At 37.7% G+C, this 23,573-nt stretch overlaps 3 protein-coding genes across 4 annotated transcripts; all 3 read right to left on the bottom strand.

Annotated features, from left to right (window-relative positions):
* Positions 1-1,919: 1,919 nt before the first annotated feature.
* Positions 1,920-2,744, bottom strand: LOC107861507 (glutaredoxin-C7). Its single transcript, XM_016706846.2, has one exon. The coding sequence runs from the start codon at positions 2,464-2,466 to the stop codon at positions 2,116-2,118; it is 351 nt and encodes a 116-aa protein (XP_016562332.2). The 5' UTR covers positions 2,467-2,744; the 3' UTR covers positions 1,920-2,115.
* A 1,427-nt stretch (positions 2,745-4,171) lies between these two features.
* Positions 4,172-14,874, bottom strand: LOC107860792. Of its 2 annotated transcripts, none has more exons than XM_016706269.2 (8): positions 14,256-14,874; positions 12,760-12,899; positions 12,011-12,258; positions 8,681-8,788; positions 8,407-8,563; positions 5,922-6,061; positions 5,793-5,828; positions 4,172-5,351 (listed from the first exon to the last, which is right to left on the bottom strand). In XM_016706269.2, exons 2-8 carry the CDS (start codon positions 12,854-12,856, stop codon positions 4,566-4,568), a joined length of 1,572 nt encoding a protein of 523 aa, XP_016561755.1. In that variant the 5' UTR covers positions 12,857-12,899; positions 14,256-14,874; the 3' UTR covers positions 4,172-4,565. The 2 variants fall into 2 exon arrangements, with proteins under 2 accessions (XP_016561755.1, XP_016561754.1); XM_016706268.2 differs by having other exon boundaries at positions 14,614-14,870.
* A 3,855-nt stretch (positions 14,875-18,729) lies between these two features.
* Positions 18,730-21,314, bottom strand: LOC107860793 (exocyst complex component EXO70B1). The gene has a single exon (XM_016706270.2). It carries the CDS (start codon positions 21,014-21,016, stop codon positions 18,809-18,811), a length of 2,208 nt encoding a protein of 735 aa, XP_016561756.2. The 5' UTR covers positions 21,017-21,314; the 3' UTR covers positions 18,730-18,808.
* Between the last annotated feature and the right edge of the window lie 2,259 nt (positions 21,315-23,573).

Here is a 23,573-nt window from a genome sequence, read left to right as displayed (position 1 = left end):
ATACTTAAAACTATCCCTCTTACAAACATCCTGGGAATCCAACCTCACCACCACTCCGTCCTCCTGCTTCGAGTCACTAAACTTGCATTCCAAATACTCCGTCTTGAACCTACTCAACTTAAACCCCTTAGATTCGAGGGTTTGCCTCCAAACCTCCAATTTTTTATTCACATCCTCCTATGTCTCATCAATGAGCACTGCATCATCTATAAATAACATACACCAAGGCACCTCATCTAGAATATTCCGTGTCAATACGTCCATCACCAGCACAAACAAAAACGGGCTGAGAGTCGATCCCTGGTGCAACCCTGTCTCTACCGGGAAATAATCAGAGTCTCCTCCCGCCGTCCTCACTTGAGTCTTCCCCCGCTTGTACATGTCTTTAATCACTCTGAGGTACGCCATCGGGATCCCTCTCACCTCCAAGCATCTCCAAAGAACCTCCCTTGGAACTTTGCCATAAGCCTTCTCCAGGTCGATGAACACCAGGTGTAAATCCCTCTTCCTTTCCCTATACTTCTCCACCAATCTTCTCACCAGGTGGATTGCCTCTATCGTCGAGCGATCAGGCATAAATCCAAACTGATTCTCCGAAATGGACACGACCCTCCTCAATCTCCGGTCAACCACCCTCTCCCAAATCTTCATAGTGTGACTCAACAGCTTAATACCCCTATAGTTGTTGCAACTCTGAATGTCATCCTTGTTTTTATACAACGGAATCGTCGTACCCCATCTACAAGCCTCAAACATTTTTGCAAACTTGAAAATGCCGTTAAACAAATTAGTCAACCAGCTCAAACCAGCTCCACCAGTAAACTTCCAAAAACATCCGAGCGGTAGCAATATAGATCCAAGGAATGGGAGCTACATAAATCTATTAGTACTATCGGTAAAAAGGAGAAGCATATATATACAGGACGCCAAACTACCACCATACTCAATCTTTAGGAAAGCGAGACAATGATCAACTATCGACTAACTTTTTGTCCTAATATGTGGTCTCTAAAAATCATCCTATCTAAGTTCGGATTTAAGTAATAACCAAAACAGTTACTATTATTTATAAAGTAATAATGCGATTCAATACAATAGGTAACAACCATCCAAACAAGCTGTAAACGAGCATCGCTTTCAAATCCGATAGAATCGTCGACCTAATTAGACGTAATCATTTCTTAATCGTTATTGTCCTCGTCTAATTATGTATGACTATGATGCCCTTGTCTCCGCTTTGATATACTAATATTCTAGTCAATACTCAATAAAATAGACATGTTATTTATGACTGCATTGATGAAAACAACTACTTACTAGGGAGTACCATTTTTGCCATGTAAAGGCATAAAATATGATTAATAAATAAAATACTTTTCATTAGTAAGTTTCAATCATGAATAGTATTTTAGCCGAGGTACAATACTATTACGGTTGAAAAGTATCGATGTGCTGGCCTTTACTCTACGAGGAGTAAACTCAACTCCTAATAGAGTAACTGTTTTAGAAAGATGAAAAGTATCGATGTGCTGGCCGTTACTCTATGACGAGTAAACTCGACTCCTCATAGAGTAACTGTTTTAGAAAGACATCACAGTTGAAAAGCTTGCTTTTAAGATACAAGAGCATTATTTCAAGGGAAATTTGAAATAAATTAACCGTGAACCCAAAAAATAGCCTGAGATGTATATTGATTAGCGGATATAAATAAATAATTGAAGCATCCAATGTATAATTTCAAACACAATATTAAAAAAGAATGTTGTTAAATCCAGTATTATCTATCGGATAGTAGTACAAGACCTTCTATGTATAGCAGCATTATGGACACCCTTGATAGTAAAGAAGCAGAACAACACTAGGATAAGTTGAAGAAAAGGGACTAAATTGAAGCCTCATTTATATAGCAGGACCAAGTAAAAAGTAAATTAGGAAGTGATCAGAAATAATGGAAGGAACTACATCTGATTTTTCATTTGAATTGTCTGAAGAAAGAGAGGAGGAACCAAATTACAACAATTCTTCTTACCCTTAATTTGCTACAAAAAGAGAAAGGAAAAGAAAAAGAGATCCACTTCCTCTGCAGTACAAGTAAAGAGGAAAAAAGAGAGATGATCAAAGCCAAAGAGCACCAGCCTCTTTTAAAAGAGGAACTAATGTGCCATTAATATGAGCTGCCATGATACTGTCCATGGACCCAACGAGCTTGCCACCAATGAAGACAACAGGCAGAGCGGAGGAGGAGGAGGAGTTGCCAAGAAGACTAAACAAGGCGTGCTGCCAAGTGGGATTGTGATCATCGAGTTCATACACTGTTGGGTTGACACCCATCCCACACAGGAGCCTCTTTATGGCATGACACATGCAACATGTATTTTTGCTGAATATCACCACTGCATTCCTTGAAGCCATTCTCTCTATTTCTTCCTGTAGGTAACCATTCCAAGATTCTGTTTCATACTGCATTTTACTTCTCTTCCAATTTAGTTGTGAGAGGGAAATGTCGGTTTGCTTATATAGATGGTATAGAGTGAGATTGATTCATGTAGCTAGTACAGGTATTTATAGAGAATGACAGGTGGAAAACATTTGGGCAGGGAAGTGAAGTGAAGTGTGGGACTAGTTAACTGTCCTTGGTTGTATTTTAGCATAAAATTGCAATTCCAGCAGCATTAATTTGGCTTTGTTCTACCACAAACCTTTATCCGAAAAAAGGTTAAGACTTTGAGGGCGTGTCCATTTGTTTATTAATTGGAAGTAGAGTATGTACGAAATGGCTAAGAGCGGAGCGACAAAAGGAGCAGGCTTTTTCAGAAGTTGTGAAATGTGAGACTAGTTTTATTCATTGTTACTTAGAATTAATTAGAACGATCATGCTTATGTGAGGAACAAGTGAACCGTCCTTGCTCAGTAGGGTTTCCTTCGTTAAGGGGACATGACAGTCTATTATTATACTAGAAATACTGAGACAGAGGGTACCATGTGGATATGCTGCTGTTTAGTACATAACTTTACTCTTTTGGGATCACTCTTTATTATTCACATATAGTGGAGTACTTGTTTAAACGTTTTAATTTGGACAAAAATATATATATATAGCAGGGTGATCCGACATTTTGTTTTGTTTATGAGTTGGGTGGAGTGGAGTATTATTGTATCTATAAACAGACACGTGTTCTTCGGAACAAAATAAATACTAATAGTTTCCTGATAGGATAATGACACAGTAGACCCTTTTTGGGATGAACATGTATGTAATGTATGTGTATGGAGTATGCATGCAGGACATTGAGAAAAGGCAGTAAGTTGTGTGTGTGTGTGTGTGTGTGAATTCTTTCTAGTACCAACAGCAGGACGGCCGCTTTAATCAGCTTTTGTTCCCACACAAGTTAATGAGCCTTTTGTCTCTTTTACCTTCTCCCGAGATGTGATGTGGCTTTTGTTTCTCTAAAGCTGTCTCACTTTCATCCCACACCTTCATCTTTAACATCCATCCTGCACCACCATTTCTATAATCAATTACTCCTCTACGACCCGTTTCGCCATCAAAACAAAAAATTATTCACTTTATTTGGTAATGTCTTTTGAATTGTGTTTGGTTATGATATTTTCAAAAATATTGTAAACTTTGGATGTGCATTTTTATGAATTGATAGGAAAAATTATATTCAAAAAATCAAAAATTGTAAAAATGTATTTCAAAATACGTTTTGTATTTTCATGGCCAAATAAGTATTTCGAAATAATGTAAAAACGTATTTCAAAATATTGTGAATAATAATTCTGATCAAACGCTTACTTAGTCTCAATTTATGTGACGTTATTTAACTGAACACTAATTTTAAAAGTTTTTTTTAAAAAAAAAATAAAAATAAATTATGATCTGAAATAAATCATAGATATTTATGTAATTATAAATTAATTCATTAAGAATAATAAATTAGAAATTTTAAAGTTAAATCGTAAAAGTTGATGTACTATGCCTAGTTAAAAGTTGATTATTTGTGATCGTCACGTGCGGTCATCACTCTTGCCTCTTCCTTGCTTGTTTACCTCGAGGACACCAATGTTTGTCCCATTTGCCCATTTGCTTCTTCAAAATATATATACAGTAGTCCACTCTCCTATTTTTTGTGGGATTTGGGGGTGGTACCAGAATACGCTCCACTGATTTCCATGAGCATTAGCAAATAGCAGTTGAACATTCTCTTTTTTGGCTTACAATATGTTAACTATCAAGTATTCTGACATCAAATGACCAACTCTCTAAGACCAAACGCGGTTGAGTTGACGATACAGAAATACTCGAAGTACACTTCTTTCCAGTGCAATACTAGGTCAGTAATATATCAACACCACCAACCTCCAATCTAGTCTAGAAACAAAATGAAACGATAAGTTACATAGTTACAATGGGAAGAGCCTAATCTTGTACATCAGAGACTAGTTGACAAATTAAATAAAAACTGTCAATAACCCTAAAGCTAAGTGACAGAAGCTAAGTGTGATTGTATAGCTTAAAAAACCAATCCAACCATTCTAGACACCACCACCAACTGTCAATCCTACTGACGGGTAACAGGTGCCATCGGCAGGGATGAAGACTGGCTATATAAACTACCCTCAGTTGAATACCCTTGATAAGCAATAGTCCCGGGAGATGTAAAAGGAGAAACTCCATTGACTGGAGGGGCAACTTGGGGGAAACCAGGCAACATTGAAGGTTGCTGGGGTGTTGCGAAAACATATGCTGAACTAGGCAACTGCCCAGATGTCTGAATGAACTGCGGTACTGGATATGGCTGCATAGGAGGCAAGGGTGGCAAGGGTGGAGGAGATGATGGTAGAGGAGGCGGTTCAGTTGGAGTTGATTCTCGAGCAGTGCTTGGAAGATTGTGCTGTACTGAGTTTGGCTGAGGGAAAAATGAGAGGGGTTCTTGAGGATTCTGAGGAACATAAGAAGAGCAGTCATTTTCAAGCTTCATCCTTTTCTCCGGTTGATTATCGTGGGAAGATTCTTTAGTTGAATTGCCTATGACACCCTCAGACGCCAAGGATGAGAGGACATAAGTCAGCATCTGGGCTGAAGATGTTGATGCAGTGAGCTTTGCCGCCACTGCAGCAGCTGCAGATTTCATATCTTCGTCCAGGTTGCCAGATTTTTCATAAGATACCTGTCGAGTGTACATCACTGGAGCAGATTGTTCGCGATTTCCAGATATGAATGCGTGTGGAGCTTGGGAGGTGCTAGCATCCTTTCGATTCTGGTCAGCCAAGATTTGCCCATTGCCATCAAAATTCAGCAACTGTCTGCAAATACTGCCTACCTGGTCTGCGTGGGACTGAGCAGCCTAAAATCCAAGTGATGAAACGTCACTAACACTGTTTATTAGGCACAAGTGCAGCCCAGAAAAGGTAGCAGGATAGCAATATCAATACTTAATGTGAGAAGTGTCACTTCTTTACTGAATAGGAAAGATGGTAGTTCCAATAAGATTTCCCTTGTCTACAATTTTTTCTTATCAAACATGAAAGGGAAAATAAATCTGCAAGCAAGCATGAGGTATATCTCTCGTCAGCTACTCGACTATTTCTGATTCTCTCTTTGAAACCTATATCATGTTATCTATGACAAATTACAATCAAACTTTCACCAAAAATATCACAACACGTCAAAGAGGAGGTGCATCACAAACATTACATAACTCAAAAACTGACACAGCTGGCCATACCTCAAAGATGTATCACAAATTTAGCAATGACCATCATTTCAACAGAAATAAGCATGTTACCTGAATCTGATTGCGTACTTGATCCAGCTTATGTTCCTGAGGAGAAACCAATGGGATCACTCAATCAGGAGCAAAAGCAAAAAAGCAAACAGAAAGATGGAAAGAATGCACCAAACTGGGATGACTAACCTGCTCCTGGAGGACCTCTCTGAGATGAGAGATGAGGTTTGCCCTGGATGTTTCAACAGTTGTTAGCTGCTCAACACAGTCCTTCAATATTGAGTGCTGCCCCTTGAGCTCATCCGCTATACCAGATCCATTAAGATGGCCTAAAGGACAAGGGAGGAGGTTGATAAAAAATGTAGCGTGACAAATAACAAAGTATCAAAGGAAAAGTGAATCAAACTACAATGGAACAGAGGAAAAATAAGGTATTATAATATGGATTAGATAATTAACAGTTAAAGACCATGATGCCCTATGGTTAAGTGTTACATTAAATCATGGCCATGAAAACCGGCTTCACTGACTAGAAAAAATCACTACACAAATACCTAAGAAACAAAACTTGACTAAAGTAATTGGTAACTTTTTCTTTTTCTCTTAAGTAAGACTGAGAAAGATAACAAATGGCTCTCATGGTGTGACTTCAAAGAAAGGTTTCTCTTTAGAGAAAAGGAATACAATTTTTGCCTACAATTTCTCCTATCTGAGAAAGAAAATAAATGGCTCTCATGGTGATGACTTCAAAGAAAGGTTTCTCCGTAGAGGAAAGGAAAACAATTTTTGCCTACAATTTCTCCTATGCACACTCATGACCTACTCTATAATAAAAATACATACAGTTCCCTTAATTCCCCAAAGTTGAAGAGAAATTGAATTGGTTACATGACGGCAAAAGGTACGCAACTAGGAGGTCACGGGTCCAAGCTATGGAAACGGCCTCTTGCAGAAATGCAAGGTAAGGTTGCGTACAACAGACCGTTGTGAACTGGCCCTTTCCTGGACCCGACGCATCGCAGGAGCTTTAATGCACCGAGCTGCCCGTTTTAAGATTATACATAATATGACCCTAAGCAATTGTTAAACAACTATCGTCCTCATAACAAGTAACTTCAAGAGATACACGTGTTTGATAACTTGTTAAAATTGATAACTCACTTTTCTTTTTCGAATTATATTTCGTCATAATAAGCAATAAATATATGATGCTGCCAGCAAAACAATTGACATAGGAATCCATAACAGGTATTTTCCAACATTTAGTAGTCACATTCCTACTTGACCTTGATCACATACCAGGAAGTATGAGACAGTTTATGCACTATTGTATTAGGATGAGAGTGGAAGACATAGGAATTTTGGAAACATGGAAAGTAACTGCTAAACCAGTCTGGCATTACATTGCTAATTTGAAGATATAAAATTTGGTCCTCGGTTATCTTTGTAGTTTGTGGGAAGGTAGCAGAAACATAAAATGGAAGAGCATACAAGTTTAGCACGCATAAATTGGGTAGAGCGAGCATTATCAAACTACGCAAGGCCAATTCTAAGTTGCTTGGACTCGGGTGTGGGTGCGGATCTGGAGATCGGATCCTTCAAGACATAAATTTAAAGATTCGGAGTATGAATCCAGGTAAGGATACATGTGTAGCGGTACGGCTAAAAATAATTCAAATATCCTAAGATAAGAGTGATAAAATATGCGAAAATTATGGTGGACTATTTGGAAGCAAAGGAATGCATGAACTTTCTAGAGCCAGTTCGAATCTGCAATATTATCAAGTACAGATGCATCTCTTTACCGAGTTTCATTGCACATTCAGCTGTGATGTCAACCTGTAAATATCTTTGAAGCACCATCTGGTTGTTGACTTTTCAATACAAATATCTTAACGATTAAAAAAACATATGCCTAAATTATGATTTCGCCCTAGCTTTTGTTTTGATTTCAAAAATCACTGTCTATGTCTGAATTTCTCAATTGAATTTGGTCAAAGTACCCAAAATTGGTTGACCATATCCGGTATGGATCCACACCCACGTCGTATCGACACAGGTGTGGACCAAAAGTGAAGATCCCAAGCAAGATTTGCCTCAGAACTAAGAGAATACAACCAGCAGATTCCACAGGTTTATCTCAGAACTAGTATACTGAAAAAGAACCTGCAACATTTGTATCAATTATAATATTGGATTTGGGTGGGTATACGCACTGTAGGATCATGTTTTATTCTATCAAAAACTCTTATAACACCCACGGGTGAGTGAACTAGTGGTCAATGAAGTGGGGAGAGAACCATGAGGTCTCAGGTTCAAATTCTAGCGGGCGCCAAATATACTAGGTAATTTCTTCCAATCTGCCAAACCCTTGGTGGGCAAAGCTACCCAGTGTCTGCATTGGTTGGAAGTAGCACGTAACCGATGAAATAGTCAAGGTACGCACAAGCTAACCTGGACAATGCTTATTACAGGAATAAAAAACTCCATGTCCAAGTAATTGATCCCAGAAAATTAATTGTACATTTAAACAAAACAGAATTGTATGATTCAGTTGGAAGATTATTGACTGACAACTAAGAGAAACCATGGCACAAAGAATAAAATGTTTCTTTTGGGCCACTGTAACATGAAGTGGACAAACCAACACATTAAAAGTGGAAAGAAAAGGCACCTGGATTTAAATCACTCCCAATCTCCTTATCTATTTTTTCCACAGAGCTAATGGCATTTTTACATCTGACCAACATCGCATCTTCATCAATTTGACCACCATGCAATATCTGATAGCTTGAAACAATTTTGTCAAGGGCATCCCCAGTAGAGTTTCTCTGCAAAGAGTGCATTGAGAAGGTAATATCATCTTCAAATTTATAGAAAATAGAATGAACAGCTAGAAATGATTCAGCCTTCAGGAACAAAAGACCAAGATGAAAAGGCAGACTTACCACTTTGCCTCCACTATGTTTTCCATTCCCAACATGCTTTCCAGCAAACTCTTCCTTCAGAATCTGCCCTCGAGAACCAAAGACTTTTCTCTCCTCCCAAATACTGATCTGTGGTCATCAGAATTAAATGGATCATTAAGATGGGCACCACGCCAGTCCCATAATGCCATATCAGACTGGACAAAGATCAACAAACTCTACCCAGGATAAAAGAAATGATATCCTAGCAATTTAGTATCCAATGTTATCATGCTATCTAGGTCAATTCATAAGTGGCTAAACAGAGTTAGAACTCACAGCTACAAGAATTGCGATCAGTATAACCATAGTATAGGACTACATATGCATGTCCATATCATAAGTTCAAGAACTTCTTGTCAGTCCATATCATAAGTTCAAGAACTTGTCAGTCCATATACTTGTAGGCTCTTGAAGATGAAAATGCAATAAGAATTACCCAGAAAATGTTGTTTAGCTAAGTGCTGGAATCAAACATCTATGATCTAGAACAAGATACAATTCAATAAGTGGTAAACCAGGTAGGCATTCATAGTCTAACTAATATCCATACAACTGAATTTTTGTTTCTCCTGAAGAAACTTTCATCCTGAAAGTATGTATTTCAAGGGTAAGAGAGAAGAATGCAGGGAAAAATTACTTTTTAGTTCTTGAATCACTAGAATAGATAAATCTACTAATAATTGTTATGTCATCTCTGACCAACAATCAAACAGCACAAAAAGGTGTTTCTTTTGACTCCACACATGTTTGCCGGCAATAACTGTTTTGAAAGGAGCAACTGCGCCACAATGTTAGATCTACAGCAGTAGTAGGAGTCTACTACTGCTGTTCTTATAAATGTTACTCAAAAAGTAAAGGAACCCGTAAAATTTAGTGGAAAATCATGCAGGACTCCAAATATGATAGGACAATGCCGTATGAAACAGAAAACATCGACCATATTCCTATTTATTCGTGGCTAAGACGTGACCGGCAGCTTATAGAATAGAAAGTTGATACATAAACCTGAAATTACAGGGAAGGACGTTGTCCCAAAATATCTATAATCTATTAAAATCCATATAACTTTTCAAGAATAAACACAATGGAAGCATAAGATCCATATAGGTGATACCAACTAGTTGTGATTAAAGCTAGTCAAGATGGTAAGCTTACATTAGGTTAATGAATGCTAAGAGTTAGTCTGCTCGGAGGTGTGTATGCCAATAAAGGTTAAAGATTACTCATTAAAGTACAACAAATTATTGATCATTGGAGTGAAAAGGGTCCAAATTGAGTGAAATGGATAGTGAGGATTTATATAGCGGACCACTACTAGCTTGGAATTGAGGTAGTAGTTGTTATTTTTGTTGCATATAGCTAAATCTGTAGAAAATGAAGGTCCGTCCAACATTTACCCCTTGATTGCACTTCTTAACCACAAAATAAATAGGAGACTTGGTTAAGGATGTTAGCCGAAGTGTTTTAATGTCATACCTTGCATACTGGATAATAAGGCTTTTCACTTCAATAATGGGCTTGCATATCTTTGACTCTTGAGGCATCAAGGCTCAAAGCTCTTAGGTTCAATCTTTCAAGTAGCAAGGTAGTTAGACGTTGACTTGTATTTATTTTCTTACTTTGTTGTGGGTATCATGTGAAATATTCATGATTATTCATCGTTTGAGTGATAAACCTTTTATATTCTCCTTAATTAGGTGTTGTCGTACTATCGTCACTTCTCTCTCCAATAAATTTATAATCCAGTATAACGAAACTAAATACACCCCCCTCTTGATAAACACATGGGACTCACTTCTTTGACAACAAAAGCTCATGGATAGAACATTATGTATTAATTGATCAGAACACCATGTATACGGAAATCCTAAGGAATCTTAAAACTTGAAGAAGAGATTTGTCAGGAAATTCGGAATTAGATGCATAATCTAGGTCTTCCTCTAGGAGTGAAGAACAAGTTGATAGAGATACCGCAAGGGATACTGGATAATTTTGAGAGAAAGCTTTCTGACTGTTCAGTATCTTCTAGTGGTAGCACACTAATTCTGATCAACAATGTTGAAACGAATGGATCTTGGGCCCAAAAGCTACCTTAAGAAAGGAGGATTACCCAAGTCCATATAAAGAGACCAAATGCCCATTTTCCGATGTGATGTCAGCTCAAGCTAACTGTAAAACATTTTTTTGGGATGCAGAAGGGATAATATAGGCAAATAGAGGAAATGAAGGCTAAGAGTCCTGAGGTAGGGTATCCTTTTTTTAAAAATTCTCATGAATGAAATTAATTTGGAGGGCAAAGAAGAACAAATTTTAATATTCTAGACCTCATTGCCACCTAATAGTCACAGAGATAAAGGCTGAGTAGATCCACTAATACCATACTTCTTCTATCCCAGAGTGAATGTTTACCTTCCCTTTTTGATTCTTCCGAAAATAACACCGCATCTATAAAGGGAAATTTTCAAGCGTCTATATATTTATAAAAGTTTACAAGGACTTGAATTCACTCTTTTTTTTTAATAACCGTGGTGTCCGAGCCAGCTTGCGCGCACCTCGACTAATTCCACGGGATACCTGCCACCTCCCACCAACAGGAACCAGATAACTCTATCCACCGAGGCTAGAACAAATGGGAAGAAATCACCTAATGTTTGTCCCTGTTGGGAATTGAATCTTGAATCTGAGAACTTACGTGCTCAACCTAACTTCATTGAACCACTAGGTCACACCCTTGGCAAGCTAAGACATTTAAGTTGAGATAAAACAGAACATAAACTAGGGAGGTCTTAACTATTTCTCTACCTAGAGAAGGGATCCAAGCAATTCACTCAACAATGGTACATACAGACACAGTAGTATTTGCCCTCGCAGAACTCAACAGTGACACAGACAGCACAAACTTCATACTCTGTTCCAAAGTCTTCAATCCCAAAACTCATACCATGAAGTGCCTGTTGTACATCTCGATAACTATATTCTTTCAGAATTTGCTTATACTCCACTCACATTGTATCCTTTCAAGTTCTAAATTCTTAAATTAAATTTGTTGGATAAAGAATAAGTTGGCTGGCACACAATGGGTCCACACCACTCCATTTAAATACAAATTTTTTTGTCTCTTGAATTTGTAATGAGCACCTAATCCACACATGACGCACTCTTACCCCTGACCATAATCCCCGGGGGTTAATCATCCACAAATATGTATCCCAAATGTCACCAACAGCTAGGCGAACTAAAACTCATCAAACTCATTTACCACCTATGGCTACATTTTGGAGCTAAAAATAAGAAGCGAGAGAAACATACCAGTCGCAATGCAGCGTTTCTTCCAAACTCATTTCCATTTTCAATAACATCGCGAAGAGCATCTGGAAGAACCTTCCAAAATTCACCAACAAATTCTGAGCCCTTTCTCCTACTATTTTGCAGAATGTCATTTGCAAGGTAAAGAAATGCCAATCTCTGCTCACATGGTGAGCAATGGAATTGTTGGGCCCAAGTTTCCACAACTTGTTTCGCTTTGTTCATGTGGAAAATACACCAATGTGATAAAGCTAGTTGGAGTTGAGGATTACAATCCTTTGACAGAAGCATTTGTTAAGTAATTAATTGTTGAAGAAATACAACAATAACAACATATCCAGTGTATTTCCACATAGTGGGGTCTGGGGAGGGTAGAGTGTACGCAAACCATATCACTACCTCAGGTGAAGTAGAGAGGCAATTGTTGAAGAAATAAATGAGAAAAATTAATATTTCCTACCGTACCCACAAATTCAAATTCACGAGTACGAAAGTCCAGTATTTGTCCTCTTCTTTTTTCTTATCCACCAAATTAAACAAAGGGAAGAAAATAACTTATTTCTTATTCGTTTAAATTTCCTTTATTTCTCCCTAGTTTTCAAACATGGAGTTAATTAGTTAATTTCCATGCCCCACCAATTTGTTTCTGGAAAACTGGATAGAGGGGATATAAGATCAAAAGATTATCTACTTAAAAGAAAAATATTAAGATCAAATTATTATCTAATTAGCAGGTAAAAGTTGATGGATACTTTCAATGCTTTGCTGTGAACTATTGAGCTTTGCCAGCTTATCCACCAAAATTTGTGTATTAAATGTGCTTCCCATAGTTGAGGACACAGTATTCATCAACTAGTAAGCCGCAAGCAGACCTTTAAGAGAAGAGCACACTCTGCCAGAGAAACAAAACTAAATAAGCACGCTATCATATATCTGAGAGCAGATAAAACAATAGACTGGATAATAATTTAGTAGGAAAATCCTGTAATATCATAGATAAGACATGAGAATGATGCCAAACTTAAAAAAAGGAAGCACTTTTTATGGGTGATCCATATTGAAGAAGCGGACAAGAATGTTTCGGCACAAGTCAAATAAGTAGTCTATGTTTACACTATTCTCTTAATCTTATAGATTAGTTGATGTAGGGACTAAGTTGCTCGAACTGGGGTGCGAGTATCCGACACGGATGCGAATTCGAGAGTCACATTCAGCAAAATCTAAATTTTAAGATTCGGGGGTGCGGATCCAGATATGGACACGGGGGCTGGGATTAGGCTAAAAAATCCAAAATTATAAAAGATGTATAAAATATTCTAAATTTTGAAAGATTTTCAAGGTTGTCTTCCCCAGACCCCAGCTTCTTCTCGTCAAAATAGAAAAAGGAAGTCTTTCAAGGCCTTCCACCAACTCTCCTTACAGATTGTTGCTACTGTCTACCTCAGAACACAACCGCTTAAATTCTCGGTTTCTCTACATTTGGCCTGAAACAGGAATCAACGAATATTGACCAGGAGGAAAAACTAAAAAGAAGACAAAAAGACTATAATATTGAATGTATGCCATTTTCCATGTCTTCAATCTATTTTATCTTTTATTTTGACTCTGGTCAAAGTATCCTACGTCAGTTGACGAAATCCCACACCCGCACCCTCTAGTGCCAACACGGGTGCAGCAGTGAAAAATGAAGAGTTTAGCCTGTCCTGACCATTTTTTATCAGGTAAATTATGATTTTATTAATAAATGCATCTGGTAGATGACGGAAATTACAAGCTTCGACAAAAAAGAGATAGCAGCTGAAAAATAAGTGATTCTAAAAAACTAACAGAATCAGAAAATGGTGTCTCCCAACTGTGATGGGGAGGATTTCTGGCAGCTGAATATTTCTCCTTACACAGATACATTTACCGAATAGCTCCTTAGATCTTATAATGGATACATAGATGTAAAACTATTATAATGTTTGACCCCTGATATATTTCATGCTTGCAATTACAACGCACTCCATGATACCATACACAATTTATTTTTTTCCGAGAAGAAAAAGATAACACACACATTGTGCCCATATCTGGCTAATTAGTGCAAATATATCAAACCTTTTTTTTTAAATTCGAGCACAGCCAATTTAACACACATTCACTCCCATCACTTCAACAAATCATCGAAAAGTCAAAATTGTAATGAATCGTGATTTTACATACACGGTTAACAACTAAAAGACCAGTCTTTTCAGAAACTGAATACCATTTAATGTCCAATTGTATCCATTCTAAAAATTGGAATTAACCACCAGGCATCCCAATCCTACCATTCGGAATTTCAAAAAGAAGAGCTGTGGTATGGTGGCTTAGGAGTAAAGAAAAGATTGGATCTTCTAGTGTTAGAAAAGTTTGGAGTTAGCATCAAAGAAAAGATTGCATTAGTTATATTTAAAGAAGGACGTAATAAGAGGGAAAAGTGGAAAAACAAAGAAATCAGAAGAGGCATGCGAGAGTAATTCAATTGCTAGGGCTCAGCAAGTTTGGAATTAAGGGAAGAAAGAATTAGCGCATAAAGTATCAAAAAATCAACCCTAGAATTGAAGGAAAAAAGACAAACAAACCAGAGGGAATGCAGCAGCAGTGGATAGCGGTGAAGGGATTGATAAAGATTATGCCGTCTGTCGAATTGGGACAAGTTTAGAGATACAGTAAATTGTTTGTAATTTTCACATAATAATACTCCCTACTTAATAAGGAATGGAATCTGCTGGGGATGGGATTGATTGATTTAAATTTCCGACTAAAAACCCATATTATCTAAGTAACTTGGGTTTAGCTTCCTTGCACCTCTCCTTCTTTTTCATTTTGGAAAAGGGTAAAAGGGTTCATAAATATCCTTCGTCCGTCTTTGGGTCTAAAAACACCCTTAATGTTTGTTTTTAGGCTCAAATATGCCCTTAAGTTAACGGTCAATGGATGGAAACTAAGTTAATATTTTGACTCTTGTAAAAAGCCACATATCATTTTCTAATTGGTCATATATTTTATTTTAATTTTTAAAACCTAATCTGTTGACTATACAACAGTTGGAGAAGTTGACAGAGCTGTTTAGAACTGCAACATGACTGGATCCAACGCTTAAACCAGTACTACGGAATCCTTTATCTCCGCCAGTTATTCAGCAGTTAATAGCACCACCCTTATCTGGTTATGAACCTATCAAGGACCATGCATATAGAGCACAATACAGCAGTAGTAAAGCAGGTCGGAATTTCTCACCGCATGATCACGGAAGGCAGCAGTTCACACCCCACCATGTCGTGCCTCGAGAGGTTGCCCGTGATGCACATTTTCTTACCTAGAAGGAATACAGAAGTTATGGTCTTCAACAGGCAACACATCCAAACCCCTCTACTTTTGCTGTACATGTTACCCAGAAATTGGATAATTATGGATCTGAACAAGCAATGCAGCAGCTACTGAGGTGCCCTGCTAGTGTAAGGGGTGATGCAACTTTTGCATGGAATGAACACGTTCGCTCTGATGCTCGTTTTCCAAATGAATAGGAATACCGTAATCAGGGCCTCAAGAATTTCCATGGGCAACCTGTTACTGTTGCTCCTGCTGTAGAAAGTCGCAATACAATTACTGCAGCTGTCGATCATAGTTCAATGACTAATGTAGATTCTTACGATGAGACTACCACCTTGCTTGTAAACCGGTATCTTTCTCTGCCGAGGACCATGATAACACCTAGAGAGTTGCCTTTGACAGGCAGAGGGTCGTTTGCTAGTGCTTCCAACTATGCGAGCGACATCAGATTGCCTGCTGACAATGTAAGATATTATCCACCAATGTTTACTCCTCATGCATTATTTGGTCACAATTATTTACATCAACATCCTGGAGATAAACGTGGAAGATCATCATCGTCAGTCTTACCTCGGTATCCTTTCTCTGGCCCACCTGCATCATGTCGTCGAAACTATGATACAAACTACATCATCCCTCAATGATGCTCATTGTGGCTCTAGTTACTCTATTATATTTCACAATACCTTAGCAAGAAACAAAAAAAAGGAAGGAAATACCGGATGCTTCGACTTCACTTCTTTTAATAACTTGATGTTTGTTCATTCATTTAGTAAGGTCCTGCTTGAAGGATTTTGATGAGAGTCACATTAAACTGTAAGGTTATATCACTAGAACAGGTTATTGATGGGCAGTGACGTGTGCCGATGCAACAACTGCTTAGTTTATGAAAGTAGAGTTCCGTCGATGAATCACTCAACCCAACTCTAGTACTCTGTCTCAGAGCACCAAGGTCGCGCCCCATGCGATAGAGACGCGTCTCACGCCCAAGGTGGAAGAGGTTTATCTCTCCATGTAAATGAAAATGATGAGCCAAGACATCAATCTTTGGTTCAAAATTTCCTGTTTGATTTCTTATTTGTTGTTATCCCCTATAGTCAACAGATTAGGTTTTAAAAATTAAAATAAAATGCATGACCAATAAGAAAATAACATGTGGCTTTTTACAAGAGCCAAAATATTAATTTGAGTTTTCATCCATTAACCGTTAACTTGGGGGCATATTTGAGCCTAAAAACAAACATTAAGGGTATTTTTAGACCCAAAGATGGAAGGAGGGCATTTATGAACCTTTTCTCATAGTTTAAGGGTATTTTTGACCCTTTTCCGTTTTCATTTTAATTACCTTTATATCCCCTTCTCTTTCCTTTTTTTTTTTTTTAACTTACACAAAAAAGAACAAATATATCTTTGAATTATGATAAATGGTACGTATATACCTTCTGTCATACTTTAGGTACATATGTGGCCTTACGTTAATGAAATGATACGTATATGCCCCTCACACTAACGTTAAGGACATATATGTACTCAAAGTATGATGGAGGGTATATATGTACTATTTTTCATAGTTCTAGGGTATATTTGTTCATTTTTTATTTTAATTCTTTTATTTCAAATAATTAACCCGAACCTATTAACCGACTCAGTAAACCCAGTACCCCACTCAGTCATAATTAAAATCAAGAGACGTCTATCTAATAGATGTGTTTTTCTCACACGTATAACGATAAACACACACAATACAGTAACACCCACTACTATTAATTCTTTTTTTTTAAAAAAAAAAACACCAAACAAATTGAACCCCTTACGTTTCAATTTTCAACGAAATTCTGTCGGGAAAACACTACCCACCACCGGTCAACACCACATAGTCATCATCTCCGTCGAATCGAAAACACCCCAACGACGAACCGTCGCCACACTGTAGTTTGATTGGGATTCACGTTTAAAAGAAAAACAGAGGGAATATCGAATTTGAAACAAAAAATAAAGGTCAGGTCGAGTTGGTTGAAATCGAGTTCGATGGGTTTATTGGGTCAGGTAGTGGGTTTAGATTAATTATTTGGAATAAGAAAATTTAAATGAAAAAGGGACAAATATATTCCTGAACTATGATAAATGGTACATATATACCTTCCGTCATATTTTGAAGACATATGCCCCTGTCGTTAGTATGAGGGCATATACGGACCATTTCATTGACGGTAAGAGTATATATGTACCCAAAGTATGACAAAGGGTATATACATATCATTTATCATAGTTCGAAAGTATATTTATTCGTTTTTCTTTCGAAATATATATTAGGAAAATCGACATATCTGATTTATTAATGTCTGCTTAGAATATTCATACACCTTGTTTGTGAACTTGGTTTACTGATTTGGTAATATTGTATAAGAGTTGAGAAAGTTTTAATGGTTTCCACAAATTGTAGATTTTTCACCTTGAGAAAAAATGCAACTTTAAGAAATCTATTTCATTTTCAAATAAAATTTCAACATTTAAATTAGTGAAATCATGTTCAAACAGGCCCAAGACCCAATCGTGGAGTTTTAACTTGTCCTTGAGTTGAAAAGAGGTACCATGAGTAAAACAATCACTAATTTTCACAATATCATATGTGCTTATTTCACTCATGATACTTCAAACTCCAAGTTTGAACCTTTATAAATTCAAACTTCACAAAATGATTCCTAGAGTTCAAACTTCAGCAGCTTTTCGAACTCATTTTATTGCACTTGAAATAATGACTTAAACTATGATTATTAATCTGAAAACTAATTATTCTACCTAATTTTTACGTTTTAAAGTTAGATGGTAGAATAATCGTTTTTCGTATATCGGAACTTGCTATTCAAAAGGTGTCAAACACTAGTGTTCTCAAAGTAGTATTGTTTAAAATTTGTTTGTTGAAATCTTGTAGTAGGTGTATTTCAATTTGACAATTCTGCTAACTGTGTATGAGTCTTATTTTAATAAACAAAATTGTTTTCAATATGCTTAATTTATGTGACAAATTTTCATTTTTAGTATTGTCTAAAGACGTGTCACATTTTTATAATTAAAAATATTAACTTTAGGATTTGCAAGTATAGTGGATTGCGGGGTCAATAGTCACTTATCAACATAAAATATAGCAGTAAGCACTAAGTAGTGCCGGTAAAACTAGATTCTGGCATTATATTGTCGAATATATAAAACTTAAGTACTATAGGTAAGTAACATGGGTACATGAACCAAAGAATTGAAGTTTTAAAAGTTAATTAATGGAGTACTGTATAGGTACCACTACTAACATGAACGAAAACCAAAAAGAGAAAAAAAAAAAAAAAAAGTTACAACACAAAAGGCGCGGACAAAAAGAACGTTATTGATCATCAACTGATCTGTTTCTAGATGTCTGTGTTAACAGTTGATTATTATTGTCTATTGAGATTACAATTTCTTCCTCCCCCATGGCGTAGTATTTCCATCAAATAGCTCATCAATATGTGTTTCAATATCTTCAGGCTGGTACTTTACATACTTCTCCGTCTGCCTTCCAGCAGTAAATGTTTGACTAAACCTTCCCAAGAATGACCTGTACGCCGGTATAACCATGTTTGATATCGAAACTCTCAGCTCCGACTGCAATTGCTCATCGCTAATCACCCAAGTGCTCTGTGTCTTGTGTATCTCGTCAAACATTGTATTGAAACTCTTGAACCTCTCTTTCAATATTGGTTTATTCACTTTCCCATTCACATTCAATCCCTCATAGTTTAAGCAATGCAATAGCTTCCCCCATGTTTCTCTTTGGTAATTCTTGTGGTACTGTCTTAGGTCCGAAGATCGCTTCCTATACCATTGATCCCCCATCAGGCTATTGATCTCTGGAGACCCCTTTATTTTTTGCAAGATGTATCGACCGTTGTTCATCATGAATATTGTGCTGAGTGAGGTGTCTTTGTAAAACCTTGATTTTCCCTCCAGATTTGCATCCAATAGATCCATCACTTTTATCATGTGTGTCTCGAAGGGTGATGGCTTATTTGATGATGTATCCTGCTGATTATTCTGTGCCCCTTGTGGATTTTGGCAGTCGAAATCCGATCCTGTGTTTGAGTCAGCTCTTTCTATCATCTGATGTTCTCTGAAAACCTGCTCTAACGTGTCTCTGTACTCCGCTACATATTTCAGATAATTCATGATGTAGCGAGTTAAAGGATGAACCGCACCACCTGGAACTGGGGTCTTGTTTGAGTCCCCCTGGATTGAGTTTTCGAGCTCCGAAAAGATAGAAACCATGGATTCTCCTAAGCGGCCTCGACTCAATGTAGCTTCAGCCTTGAGTTCATCAGCGTAAGAAGCTGGAAATATCGTATCCACCAATGGAACAAAATCGCGCAACGTCTCGTATATGTCGAGAAACTTGAAGAGTTTTTCAGCTGCGCGCTTTGTCATGGAAACGGCTTCAGCGAAATTAAGGAGTTGGATCATCATACCCCGAGACAAATTGCTGAAGATGGTCTCTGCAATTGATGGTTGATCGGCAAACACAGCATCAGCAAGCTTGCGTTCGCTGGAGAAAAGCACATTGGTGCAGTGCCTGAATGTTCCAATCCAAGCAGCAATCTCTCTCTCCAATGAATCCCAATTCATCTTTTGCACATCGTCGATGCTATATTTTTCAAAGCCAAGCTTATGCAAGCTTTCCTCCAAGGCTTTCCTCCGTGCGATGAAATAGACCTGACGGCATTCCGTTTCATAGCCTCCTGCAACCAAGGCTTTGGAAAGTTTATTCAAGGTCGCTACGATTTCCTCAGAGTAGCCTGGAAATTTATTTTCTTCAGAAGGTTTAGATTCAGCAGCAGAGTCTTTTTCTGCATCTTGATTGGCCTCTGATGATGAAGAATTCGCTGCTTCCTTATGGGGCTTGGCAGAAGAAGTGTCTGCATTGTTGATATCTGAATCAGGATTGATCTTGTAATCGTAGAGGATCGACTTGTATTCCTCCTCTATGTAGGACATGGCGCGTTGAAGAACACCATCAACGCAGCTGATTGAATAAGCATATTTGTACTCTGAAGAAAATTTACAGAGAGAGGTCAATAGCTTGGAGATTCGATCTACAATATCCAAAAATGAGGTGGCTTCCTCCTGAGGGAGCTGGCCCCATTTGATGGATGCATCGCCACCGTCGTATCCTTCAATCTTGGCCTCAACAAGAACAGCAAATTGTTCCACACACACAGGAACATCGGGAGGCTTAGATTCATCATCATCCCCTTTTAAGTTTGTCAAATCAGAGATAAATTGATCGATTTCTTCAGAAACCTTATCGAGGTCAGGAGGCAAGGGAGAAGAATCTTCAACTACGGCGGCCTCTTCGTCACCTTCTTTGACGTCGTCCGTCTTGGCACCATCATCAGCATCAGCATCATCTTTTCGCTTGATGACGCCATCTTCTACTAGGAGTTTTTCAAGGATATTATCTTTTTCTGCAGACTCTGATTCATTTTCATTGGCAGAAGGAGAAGGATTAATTTCAGCTTCATCTTTCAAAGGTAACGACGCGTCTGGAATTTCTGGCTGTTTGTCATTGGGATTATTCTCATTGGATTTTGTTTCATCAGAAGTTTGTTTTACTTTCTCTGCATCCATAATTGCGTGCGACTAACTCAAATGTGTTGGCAAAGGGAAACCTTCTTTTTTGTGCAATGGTAAAGAGGTGGTAAGGCAAAAAAGGGTCTAGGAAAATTGACCTTACATTCTCTGGATCCGGAAAAACAGTGAACTAACTAATTGTTAAATGGGGGTAATAGAATAGATTGTTTGGGATAGTGAAAGAGATGCTAACATATTGTCTAAAGTGTTGTGAGAGTAAGGGGATTGGAGATGCAGCGAGCAAATCGACCATAAATGAATTGTGTGCGGTCAAAACTTAATACAGATAAGATGGGTGAGAAAAGAGAAATAAATTAGATTAATTAATTGGGTTAGTTACGTAAGAACTTCACTCTAATATTCTAATTGCCATAAACTTGCACGAATAAAGGAGGGCCTCTACCACTGACCAGATTTGGATCTAGTCTTAATTACTCCAAAAATAATATTAAGTACTACTATCTTGGTTTTTGGAATAGACAAAACGAATAACAAAGTTTATTTGTTTTCCTATTTTGGTATAGTACTAACTTCCATTTTATTAAAATCAATCATTTGATAAAAATGTTTGAGAGAAGAAAAACAATAAATGTGTGCAACTTATAATTTTTAGTTTGATGCCCTATCTTAAGCATGCATCACGTAATTTGAAGACTTCTATGAAATATTATGAATTCCAAATAGATTAACGTAGTTATAAATTCAAAAATTAAATGATCCATTATAGACATATCTATCCATCTGAATCAATTAATTAGGAAACCAGTTGTACCTGAGCACACCATCATAAAATATAGTGTTAAATTATTGAGATAAATAGTTATATGTTATGACATTTTGTGGGATTGTAGTGGGTATGTTGTAGCTTGTTGTTGTAGTCATACCGGGTGAATTATTATATTGCTAACTATTTCACATCATGAAAATAATTATAATAATCATAAAATTATGCACATAAACAATTTTGACCTGAGATATTAATATTCACGCGATTCTCTCAATCTCACTCCTTTTTGTTCTCTAATAGTAAATGGTTTTACTGATTAAACTTATTTCTATAACATCGCTTTGGAAAGGCGAAAAAAAGTTGGGTTAACTCTATCAATAATCCGGTTAATTAATAACTCGTTCAGTATTTGTTTAAATCAAGATGGACATGTAATTAGAATTGAACGACAGATTATAACTCTATTAGAATTATTTATTACCCATTTGTTTCATCTCATCAATTCAAACAAAGATTTTTTTTTAACTATTACACGACATAAACCAAAAGAACCTTTTTTTAAAAATGTTTAGATAATTTTTATTAGTCAATTCATTCTACATATCTCAATTGACACAAATTCTTAGATGAATAGTATGGATTGCGCCTAAACTAAATTGTAAGTAGTTGAATAGATAACCAACCAAACCTCTCCAAATCTAAATAAATTATGCCAGCTATATATTAGTGGGATGAGTTTAACATATCTTAATGGGGGGGCGTTATGTGAAAACCTCCAAGGTAAAAAGTGAAATATTATTATAAAGCACCTTTGAACAAGCACAAAAGCTAAAGAGTAATATGAAATGGATACCAAAAAATTATATTCAATTACTTTGAAAATGAGTGATCTTGAATTCTTTATGTCAACTTATTTTATGGCTCAAACTTTCAAAGTCAGTGTTGTTCAGAGTAAAAAAAAAAATTACTAAACCTGATCGTTTAAATCTTGATGATAGAAGAAGTAAGAAGTTTGAGACCACTTACCTTTAAGATCAACTACCAATAGTACTATGGTCTATTTATGTGAAGCAGGTTGGGTCATTTGCACTTTTGTTCCTGCTTTATGAGGATCTTTAATTAAGATCTCTCACAACAAAAGTAATTTTTGTATGGAACATGAGTTTATAATTTCTTAGCATGCTATTTCACAAGTTATGCCAACTCATTTGAAGGATAAAAATTTTAAAATAAGCTCATTTTAAGAGAAAACATACAATTTTACATAATAAAGTAATAAAAATTATGCCAAACCCGTTCTCCGGTGCCCATAGCAAACATATTCCCTGTAGTTGTGTGAAATAGCGAGGAGTTTAATTTTTTTTTAAATATATAGCGCAAATTTAAATTTTATCTATCTCTCTCTTCCTCCCTATCCCCTCTCTCGCTAGCTCCGGTCACCGGCCCCCGTCGCCGTCGTCGACCGTCGGCGCCGACCCGACCCAACCTCCGGGCCCGACCTCCGGCTTCGGCGCCGACCCTCTCTCCCTCTCTCCCGCACCGGTCCCCGGTCCCCGGCGCCGCCGCTGTCCTTCGGCGCCGACCCGACTCCACCGCCGGCACCGACCTCCGGTCCGCGGCGCCGACCCCGTCGCCGCTCCCCGCCACCCTCCGGCGTCGACCGCCGGTTCCAAGTCGGTCCCTCCCTCCCCCCGGTTGTGCAGACCCCCACCCCACCCTTACTTGTCCTGCCCGTACCCCCTCCCCCCGGCGGGGTACACCAGCCCTCCCCCCAGCCGCCACCCGGTCCCTAGCCAGCCGCCGCCCGGTCCCCAGCCGCCACCCGCC

This window comes from Capsicum annuum, chromosome 2, assembly GCF_002878395.1.
Source record: "Capsicum annuum cultivar UCD-10X-F1 chromosome 2, UCD10Xv1.1, whole genome shotgun sequence".
In the NCBI taxonomy this organism is placed as follows: domain Eukaryota; kingdom Viridiplantae; phylum Streptophyta; class Magnoliopsida; order Solanales; family Solanaceae; genus Capsicum; species Capsicum annuum.
This window is presented reverse-complemented; position numbering and strand designations above follow the sequence as displayed.

What these genes read in the sequence shown, in the direction of transcription:
- LOC107860793 (XM_016706270.2), bottom strand. Translation starts at nt 21,016, where the DNA reads ATGGATGCAGAGAAAGTAAAACAAACTTCTGATGAAACAAAATCCAAT.
- LOC107861507 (XM_016706846.2), bottom strand. Translation starts at nt 2,466, where the DNA reads ATGCAGTATGAAACAGAATCTTGGAATGGTTACCTACAGGAAGAAATA.
- LOC107860792 (XM_016706269.2), bottom strand. Translation starts at nt 12,856, where the DNA reads ATGAATACTGTGTCCTCAACTATGGGAAGCACATTTAATACACAAATT. An exon ending in AACATAGTGGAGGCAAAGTG is followed by an intron (nt 8,564 to 8,680) that starts GTAAGTCTGCCT and finishes CACTCTTTGCAG; the next exon opens with AGAAACTCTACTGGGGATGC. An exon ending in GAGAGGTCCTCCAGGAGCAG is followed by an intron (nt 5,829 to 5,921) that starts GTTAGTCATCCC and finishes GTTTCTCCTCAG; the next exon opens with GAACATAAGCTGGATCAAGT.